Genomic DNA, 10,712 nt, shown 5'->3' on the forward strand with positions numbered 1-10,712 from the left:
CGGTTGCTAATGTAAGAGATCTTATTTCTTAAGCATCCTATAGTGTCTTAGTCTGATCTCCTGTGATGTGGAGATAATATCTCGAGATACTCTTTCATTACCTAATTTGTTGTACAATGTATGTCATATACGCATGATCATTAGTTGTTGGGACTATGAAACCTATAATAGGTATATTTCTTTACAAATGTGGCATTGCATCTTAAGGTCATTTGCTCTTTAAGAGTTTATTTAATCGTGCTAATTTGTAGGATAATAGCTTTCATAAGATCTTTTAATAGTACTTAGAATTTGATTGAATTTATCATTTCAATACAACCAATTATATATGGGATAATGTTGAAGGGTAACCTAACATAAATTCCTTAAAACTTAAATAAAATCACAAAATTTTCAAATGAGGAAAAAGGATATGCACGCCCGGTGGGACTCGAACCCACAATCGCCTGATTAGAAGTCAGACGCCTTATCCATTAGGCCACGGGCGCTTTTGTTCGTACAATTAATTTTATTTTATTTAGACAATAAAACTATATCAATCATGAATCCGCACTTCATAAAGTTTCATTTTTAACCCTTTAAATTTTTCTATGGGCAAACAAAAATTTTTCATAAACAAATCTTAAACCTAAAATGAGTTTATCTCAATAATAATTGATAGAACCTTCGTCTTTAGAGGATGGAGGTTCAATCTCTCATCCCCGCAATTATTGTAATATAAATAAAAATAAACAAATCTAAACACATACGAAAAGGAAATAAATTTGGGGGAGAAAAAGAAGTAACATGTGTATGATTCACAAACATTTCATGTGTTTTTCTTTTATGGATGTGTTTAGATTTGCTCACATGAATATATACAAATTTTTTCTATGAATTTAGCGATAAAAAACCTTCCAATATACAGAGGTTCAAGGTTTTGAAATATTTCTCTCTTATCTTCTTTTTCAACTACTCAATAATATGTCTTAAATAACTTAATTATGTTATAAATGGTAGTAAGTTAAAAAGTAAAAGTGTCTAATGTTACAACCTCTACCCAGTACACTAATATATATATATTTATAATAATAAGTTTTATTACACATTTTGTCCATGATCTTTATAGCTTATATGTATTTGGTCCCGTGATAGATTGTTAAACTTGCAATTTTGTGTCTAAAAGTTTTATGAACTTGAAAATCTTTTAATATATAAGTATTTAAATGTTCAATTTTATATTCATTAGGTCCCCAAATTGATTGACCTACTAGTCACAAAATTCAAAATTTAATGTCTACTATGCCTAAAATTCAATTTTATATCTAGTAAATCAATTAAATTTTATAATTCGCAAATATATCAATGACTTATTAAATAAAATCAAAGTTCAAGACTTATTATGCACACAAAATCGAAAATATAGAAACCTATTAGATACTTGTTAAACTTAACGAATATTTTGGACAACTTGAAAATTGAAGGGTTAAATTGGTAATTTAACTTAAAAAGTAACTCAAGTAATTCAAATTTTCTTTGTTTAGTATAATAGAGGTTGAAGGGGATTCGAACCAAAGACCTCTTGGCCACTAACACATAATACAAATTGAGTTATGCTCACTTTACTAATTCAAATATTACGAATCGATAAATTTCAAAATATTAGGGGTTTTTTTTTTGTACAGATGACTCAATTTACATTGTGTTGATGTCAAATTACTCTAACTTTGAAAACAATAAATACTAACATTTTGCTTACATCACATACTAGTTAGATCATCCCAGCTATTTTCTTTTTCTTCTTGCTCACACTCCTCCCTCACATCCTCGCACTCGCAATAAATGGTTGGAAAGTCGTTAGAATCACAAGTGTGAGGGTTCCCATGAGCAGGTGATGAACCGTCTATTGGTGGCTTGAAGAACAAGCATGTGCATCATCAAAGTGGGTGATGAACAATTGCATAGTGGCCACGAGAGAGAGAGGGGAAGTGGTAAAGATTGGTAGCATCTGATTGGTGATGTTCATTACTAATACAGAATATTGATAAATAACGATAAACGTAATTAATTGACTCAATTTTTTTATGTTACCATTGATTTATTGCGCGTACAAAGGGAAGGTGCATCCCAATTCCAGAGTAGAAGTGCTGTATTATTTCATTATTTTGAATGTAAGAGAACAGTGTTTGGGAAAAGCTAAACATGTACATAAAATCATCTCTTTTACACATTGAAACCAACGAGCAGAGATATATCTGTGCATAATGCAATTTTACATTCTAAATACACCAAACTTCGTATCTTCAGGGGCACGGTTCCGGGAAGCCGACACACACAGACCAATAATCTTTCGGGTATCAGCTGGGTCGATGATTCCATCATCCCATAGCCGAGCTGTGGAATAATAAGAACTTCCTTCCTTTTCGTATGCCTCGACGACCTTCGCCTTGAACCTTTCCTCCTCGTCTTTGTCCCACTGTGAATTCAGGTCCAAAGAAAAGTATAATAACTAAGACTTGGTAATCTATGGGAAGCAAACTCACATTCATCACATTAAACTACACATTACCTGAATTCCTTGCTTCTTCTTATTGCTCTTTTCTATTTGACTCAGTACACCAGCAGCCTTTATATTGCAAATTTAGCATTTTATCAAGAAATTGGTGAGTCTTAAAAATGAGTATGCCAAGATGGTTGACAAAATACAGTTCTTAACAACATGACAGAAGATAAGACATACACATGAATAACGAACAAGTAAACATCATGAAGGGGAATCTGATACTTTTCACCATTAACAACCATAATCTTCTTTTTTACTAAAAGTCTAAAAAGGAATAATTTAGCTTACATGATTCTCCATCAATGTTATAAATATAATAGCAAGACGAATTGTCATTTACAAGATAAGCCCCCGGAATGCATCACACGTTGACAATCTTATCTATCCTTTCATAACCACATATGTAAGACTAATATAATTAGAACCCTAAGGCCTCGTTTGATAACCGAACAATTTTATCTTTTATTTTCTATTTTTAAAAACTATGCTTGATTCCTAATTTATTAGTAAGTTTTTCATCTTCCTTTAAAATACATTTGAATTCCAAGCCAAATTTCAAAACTAAATCGAGTTTTTAAAAACTACTTTTTTCTGTTTTTAAATTTTGGCTTGTTTTTGTTAAAACATTTTCGACAAGTAGGAATTAAATAAGAAAATTAAGGTTGAAGTAGTGTTTATAAGCTTTAATTTCAAAGAACAGAAAACCAAAACAGTTATCACACCAAGCTAAAACATTTTGGAAAACTCTTGAGAAAGAAATTGACTTTCATATACTATAGTTCCTGGCACGGTAAGGAAAAATATAGAGCCTGAGTTGTTTTGCGATAAATTCATATCCAAGACACATCAGGTTCAAAACCTACCTGGGCACCACCCATCACAGAAATTCGCGCATTCGGCCATAGGAACAAAAAATTGGGACTGTATGCACGCCCACACATTGCATAATTTCCAGCACCAAAGCTTCCGCCAACTATGATTGTAACTTTTGGGACCTATTCTCGTCAAATGGAATTAAGTGAGAAGATAAATCAGTCAAAAACCATTTCAATAGCTAGTATGTCCTTTCTTTTTTCGTGTCAACATCATATGGATAAAAGAGTAATGCCCACAGGTAACAATAGTTCTTAAAATTTCTAAGAAAATTTAACCAAATGAGTACTAGTAGTTAAAATCCTTGTGGATTTTATTTAGACAAATCTATCTGTAGTATTACAAAATGGTTTCTTTAGCTGACATAATAATAATATTACTACCTTCAGTTTAAGTCCAAGCATAAATTGACGAATGTTCCAAATTAGTTATAATTAAACTAGATATATATTCTCTAAAATCTCATGAAACCCAAACGATATACTAAATTATGACTATAAGCCATCCATTATAAAAAGGTTGGACAAGACTAGATATCTCCTGCTAAAGGATAGACCATTATTAGCACAAAAATATGCAAGATAATAAAGGCATCTGTTTAAACCTCCATCTTGCGACTAGGAAGATTACCAAGAAAGCCTCCCCAATTGATTGAAAGAGCAGATCTAGAACTAGATAGTTGAAGGGGGCATTTACTCGATCAAAGTCAAAAGAGTACAAAGCATTGAATAATCAAAAGAATTATCATCAAATTCCCATTCAATGTCCTTGAATATTCATGTCGGGCACATTAAGTACTCACAAAACGGAGAGAACCTAAGAAGCACAGACACAGATACGGATACATGATACGGATACAATGCGATACGGCGATACGTTAATTTCTAAAAAACTAAGATACGGATACGTTGACAATTTGAAATTGTGTTTTGAGTAATTAAAATTGTGTTTTCTAGTGATTTTAATTTTGAGTAATTAAATTAATTTTGAGTAATTAAAATTGTGTTTTCTAGTGATTTTAAAAATGAAAAAAAGTGATTTTTGATGATTTTAAAATCACTCCTAAACATGCACTAAAATAAAATGGGTTGTAGGTTGGGGTTTTTAAATGGTTGGGCTTAAATTTGAAACAAAAAATTGGCCCACGTATCTGGAAGCAGATACGCGTATTTGAAAATTAAAAATAAAAATAAAAAAATCAGATACTTCAAATCACATATCAGACACGTATCTGCCACGTATCTGGACGTATCCGTATCTGATACCGATTCTCTGCATAATTAGAAGTATTTGTGCTTCCTAGGAGAGAACGCAGTAACCAATTATCTTAGACCACTTCCTAGGTACAGTCGCCAGTTATCACATAAATATCTAGCCTATGTCGATGGGTTCGAGCATAATGGATGACTAGATATCAGTCGTACCATTCAAATATATTTAATAATAAGAAACGGTTGGAGACTGACCTTTGCACAAGAAACTGCCATGACCATTTTTGCCCCGGACTTTGCAATACCATTTGCTTCAGATCTTGAGCCAACCTGCCAAACTATGAACATCACCAACCAGATACTACCAATCTTGACCACTTCCATTTAATAAGAAATTCTAACGAAACTAGAAGTACAACCACATAAAGCGATAACAAGTACCATTTACCATTCTATTTAGAAAAGACAAACACACAGTACAATTCATTTACACACATGGGAAAAGCAACTGATGCTCAAAACTTCAAAGATGAGAAGACAGAGAATGATATGAAAACAACAATTGGACTTTATTCAAGAATCTGAAACCAAAAAAAAAAAAAAAAGGTAGTAATTTTACATAAACAAAATGGCACCTAACTTATCAAATGAAACTTGTAGCTCAAAGCATATGCAATGAAAAGTTCTGGTTGTTTAACCCTCCCATCCATGTTACATATGCTAGAAGGAGACTGTGCAAAGTTGAGCGAGTGAGAAATAGAATAAGGTGTTATGGCAGTGTTAATTGTGAGGATGGAAATATCTTTTGTGCAAACACGATCAGTATTAGAGGTTGTAGGCCCAACAAAATATATACAGGAATGGGGTTGATGTGATTGGTAATAGATTTGTGTTAATTAGGGGTGATCCTACACTGTGCAGAATATTTGACGTCTCGAAGTGCAAATTGGGTGTGCATTTTTTTTTTTTTTTTTGTGCTGATTTCAATGTGATTGTATTCTTTGTGTTTGGCTCCTATCAGATTCATTTTCCAACCATTATGCATAAATATAGAAAATAGAACAGTTCTACAATATTAGTTCAAAAGAAACATGCTTGAGTGTACATTTTGTTCTGTTATATGAGTCAGGCTACATATATGTAATTCATATCCTTCGCCTTTCACCAGTAAAATGACAGCGATTCTTGGCCCAACGTAAAACACAACTCATGGATCTTAGAGTGTGTTTGGCCCAAGGAGTTGGGAAGTAGGAGTTAAACTCCACTCCCTGTTTGGCCCAAGGAGTTGGTGGGTCCCACTACCAAAAAACATCAATTTTATCTTATCAACTCCTTACACTGTGGGACCAAGGAGTTCAAAACTCCCTAGATTTCACTTCGTTAGAGTCTGAATTATAAGTATTCCACATTGAAGATTGAAATGGAATAACTTAAAGATAAGTCATCTGAAAAATTCTGACATGGTAAGTCATCTGAAAAATTCTAACATGGTAACTGAACCGACGTCACATACCATAAATCCAGTGATATTCTGAAGAAAGACCAAAGGAATATTTCGCTGTGTGCATAGCTCAATGAAATGTGCCCCCTTTAAAGCAGATTCATTAAATAATATCCCATTATTTCCAATAATTCCTACAGGCTGACCAAAAATTCTGGCAAAGCCTGTAATTAGAGTCTGCAATCCATACAATTAAGATCGTGAAATTTAGAACGAATAAGAAAGAACAGACAAAAGAGTAAGCAATTTAAGTCTTAAATCTGCTCACCGTTCCATATAGTTTCTTGAATTCATCAAATTCACTTCCATCAACAATTCGAGCTATGACAGAGCGAATATCAAAAGACTGCTTATGATCAGTTGGGGCAATGGACCGAAGTTCCCTGACATCATATAAAGGCTCCTTGAAGTCTTGGTCTATGTTTTGCCGTCCATTTATCAAACCTTCTTTCCCAGCCATGTGTAAGTTCTTAATGATGTTTCTCCCAAGAGCCAGTGCATGCATTTCATCTGCAGAAGATTGTAAAATACACTAGTCATTTGCATAAATGAACAAGCTGAGATTTCATTCCCCCTTTTTCTAAGTTTTTCGATTTGCAAGTAAAGTACAAAAGGACTATACTTCACACGAAATGGTCCAAAAAAAATTTCTTTAGGTAATATGATATGATTTATAATATTGTTATGATGCTAGTAAACAACAAATACATGTTAAGAAATGTAACTTGATGAGGAAAGAGATTAATAATTTTAAAAGTTATGAACGTGAGGCTCAAAGCACAAATGTCATAAAGTACCTTGAGCAAAATAGTCTGAAACTCCAGAAGTCTTGCAATGTACACTGGCACCCCCTAAGTCCTCTGCAGATACTTCCTCGCCTGTAGCAGCCTATTTTAACATCTTATTCAGATGAAATCTAGAATTAGAGACAAAGCCACCACCATAGTTCAATGTCCTTTAAATATAACAAACATTCACAAAGATAAACGCAAGCTAATACAAACACTATATGAGACGAACTGACCTTTACTAGTGGTGGACCTGCAAGAAATATAGTGCCATTTCCTTTGACCATCACACTCTCATCTGCCATAGCGGGAATGTAAGCACCCCCAGCAGTGCAAGAACCCAATACAAGAGCTATTTGAGGAAGGCCTTCGGCAGACATTACAGCTTGGTTATAAAATATTCTGCCAAAATTATCCCTATCAGGAAACACCTCGGCTTGCTTCGGAAGGAACGCCCCTCCACTATCAACCAGATATATGCAGGGTAGGCTGCATCTTGCAGCAATCTCCTGAGCCCTAAGATGTTTCTTGACGGTGATGGGATAGTAAGTCCCTCCTTTCACTGTAGGATCATTGGCCACAAACATACATAGTCGTCCATAAACAGGGCCTATCCCAGTGATTATCCCAGCAGACGGCAAGGGTTCATCATACAGTTCATGGCCAGCGAGCTACCCCATATTTTTAAACGGAATGAAGGCATGCATTTAATGAAAAAGAAGAAAAAGAAAACCCACATCAAACAAACGATAGAACGATAGAATATTTGAATAACTGATCATCGATCAGTTTTCCAGTCAAACAAGTTGCAAAACGAAATTAAGCAGTTCTCCCAAAAACCTGAGAAAGCTCGAGGAAGGAAGAGCCAGGATCAAGAAGGCGATCAATCCGTTCTCTCGGAAGTAGTTTATTGCGACTCTTATTTCTCTTCAAGGCTTCGGGCCCGCCCCCAGCTAGAACCTATAAGGCAGAAGAGAGTCAAAGATCACTCGAAGTTCCAAGAGAAAACACGTAAAATACAATTATAAATGAGTAGTGGTAGACCTTGTTAATGTGGGAACGAAGCTCGGAAATGAAGCCGTCCATGGCTTCGGAATTGCGAGCGAAGGCATCGGAGCTCCGATCAATTCCATCGGGAAGGACGCCCAAGCAGAATTCCCTCTTCCGAGGGAGAAGAATCTGGGGGGATATTGATAAACATGGATTTGAGGAAAGAAAGGAAGAAGAAGAAGCTGCTTTTCTCGCAAATGTTCTCAACATTTCTCTTCAAAGATGATGGTTCCGATCAAAGATAGTACGACATTTTTATCTTCCTGCTAGCTTACCTGTAACTCCTATCCGATTACTCAAAAAAAAAAAAAAAAAAAAAAACCCTCCTCTCCGATTATTTTTGTTAATATTTTTTTCCCAAAAAATGTTTTATAAATCCTTTTGGAAAAAATACTTTTCTTTCCCAGTTTCAGGTTTTTTTTTTTTTTAGAAATTTATACGGATGGGTCAAATTTTGATACCCACTCGAAATTTGACCCACCTTTAAAAAACGCTCGAAAATTGGCATCTTGATGACGTCAATCGCGTGTGAAATGTCCATTTAGACCCCAAAACGCTCGATATCACGCACACATCCTAAATTCTCATGCATTCCTCCCATTTTGAACTCCTTCCTCTCGTGCTTTCCTCTTGTTAAAACGCTCTCTAGCATGCATACAGCCCAAACTCTCACTCACTCCTCTCGTTTTAGACTCGCTCATCTCATGCCTTCCTCTCATTCTTCATCGGACAGAAATCAAACGTTTTAAATTTTAATTTTTAGCCTTACTTCCTCATTCCTCTCGCTCCATCTTCTTTCATCTCCCTTAGATTTCTATGTTTCTCTCTCGCGCGCGTCTTCTTCCACTCGGTAACTTGCATGCGTCTAATTCATTCCATTAAATTTTACCATTGAATGCCAACAACACCACCAACTATGTAGTTGCTTCTTTCTACACCTCCAAAAGTTAAGGTAACACTGGTACAAATTGTGGTTTAGGTTTTCACTTTCATTTGATATCATAAATATAATCGTCCTTAGGTTTAGAGTTTAGGAAGAAATGAAAGAAACTACAGAGAGGAAAAAAGGGGAGGGAAAATGAGAGGAAGAAAAGAGAGGAAGAAAAGAGAGGAAGAACGAAAGGAAGAAACAACACAGCGAGAGGAAGGAGCGAGAGTTTGAAACGAGATTTTTACATAATGCAATATAATGTGTTTTTTATTCCTTTTTTTTTCTCTAATTTTTTTTTTCTTTTACCTGCAGTTATAATGGCTAATGTGAATATTATTATAAAGGATCATTTTCCTGGATGGGTTACGAGCCTATCATCTCACGTTGGTATTATAAATAAGACAATCAAAGGGAAAGTTACTAAGAGGCAGCTTCAAATATTTAGGAGGACTGTGATTGGAAAATTCACGAATATGGACATAGTCTTCAAGAGCCCACTAGTCCACCATATATTGAGAGAGGTGGAAAGTAGTAGGTTTGATTCTATGTGCTTTGACTTGTATGGAAAGATTGTTGAATTTTCAAAGGAGGATTTTCTATTAGCGACGGATTGTGGGGTCACCTATAACTGGTTCATAGCGTTGAAGTGATGGAATCACTACGATTGAAATATTTCAATAATTTAATGGCGATGGAATTGCATCCCACCAAGTTTGAAGAATGTCATAAGGCATTAGAGTTTGAAAATGACTTGGACGTAGTGAAAGTCAGTCTTATGTATTATTATGAGTTGGGGTTGATAGGAAAAGACAAGACAAAAAGTAGCATTGATAAATCGTTGTTGGATGACGTGGAGGATCTTGAATACTCCAACAACTTAAATTGGGGACATATTTTAAAGGAGAGAACCTTCAATAGTCTGAAAAAAGCATTAAAGGACAAGGTGAGCTTGTACAAGGAGAAGGTGAAAACAAATAAAAATTACGTGCTGAAGTACAATCTACTCGGATTTCCTCACGAGTTCCAGGTATCAATTCTCACATTTTCTTTATCATAAAATGTCTAATGAATTCTCATTAATTTCTAATAAACTAAAATGGTTTTATAGGTTTGGGCATATGAGATTATATCCACTAGTGTTAGGAGGTTTGTAATCCAACTTAACAATAACATAGTGCCTCGATTTCTAAGGTGGTCATCATTCATTATCTAACAAGTTATTGCATAAAGATGTCTACCTCCTTTTCACATTGTAGGGGATTGTTTTAGTATTTAACATTGTTTAACATTGTTTACAATATGTTTGTCACGTAGTTGGTGACCACCCCGTTAATGATGTTTGATGCGGACACTCAAGTTGACGAACACCCAGTGTATTTGGAGCTTGAGGAGGAGGATTTGATGTTGTCAGTGAAGCTTAGGAGAAGAATGGGCAGACATTGGCCAGAAGGAGGAATTTGAGATACATGAACCTCATGAAGGGGACCATATGCCTATCCAATTCGAGTCTGAGTCTTGCCACGAAGAGAAGTTTGAGACACATGAGTCGGATCATCGTGTACCAAAGCCAAATGTTAAATCAGACGAGAGTTTGAAGTAGAGACTAATTGTAAATCTTAGACGAGCAGGTCTCAAGAATGGAGACTACATTGGGGGAGATAAAGTCTGATTTAGGGGAGATGAAGGTACAACTGCGGGCAATCACTGAGATATCGCAAACCTTATATCGGGTATGTATATTTCATGATTTGTGGATGAGTCACTTAATTTGTGTGTTTTGTGCGTTTCGTACTAATTGAAGGAAATCGATCGCGAG

The 10,712-nt window shown here is 35.2% G+C and overlaps 1 protein-coding gene and 1 non-coding gene across 2 annotated transcripts; both read right to left on the reverse strand.

Moving 5' to 3' along the window:
* Window positions 1–415: 415 nt before the first annotated feature.
* Window positions 416–488, reverse strand: TRNAR-UCU. The gene has a single exon. It is a non-coding gene; the product is annotated as a tRNA-Arg (tRNA).
* A 1,622-nt stretch (window positions 489–2,110) lies between these two features.
* Window positions 2,111–8,175, reverse strand: LOC120077910 (methylcrotonoyl-CoA carboxylase beta chain, mitochondrial). Its single transcript, XM_039032012.1, has 10 exons — window positions 7,960–8,175; window positions 7,756–7,875; window positions 7,152–7,586; window positions 6,925–7,015; window positions 6,396–6,637; window positions 6,140–6,304; window positions 4,882–4,956; window positions 3,406–3,537; window positions 2,549–2,605; window positions 2,111–2,455 (listed from the first exon to the last, which is right to left on the reverse strand). The coding sequence occupies exons 1-10, from the start codon at window positions 8,173–8,175 to the stop codon at window positions 2,252–2,254; spliced, it is 1,737 nt and encodes a 578-aa protein (XP_038887940.1). The 3' UTR covers window positions 2,111–2,251.
* Window positions 8,176–10,712: the final 2,537 nt, after the last annotated feature.

The sequence above is a fragment of the Benincasa hispida genome, chromosome 5 (assembly GCF_009727055.1).
Source record: "Benincasa hispida cultivar B227 chromosome 5, ASM972705v1, whole genome shotgun sequence".
In the NCBI taxonomy this organism is placed as follows: domain Eukaryota; kingdom Viridiplantae; phylum Streptophyta; class Magnoliopsida; order Cucurbitales; family Cucurbitaceae; genus Benincasa; species Benincasa hispida.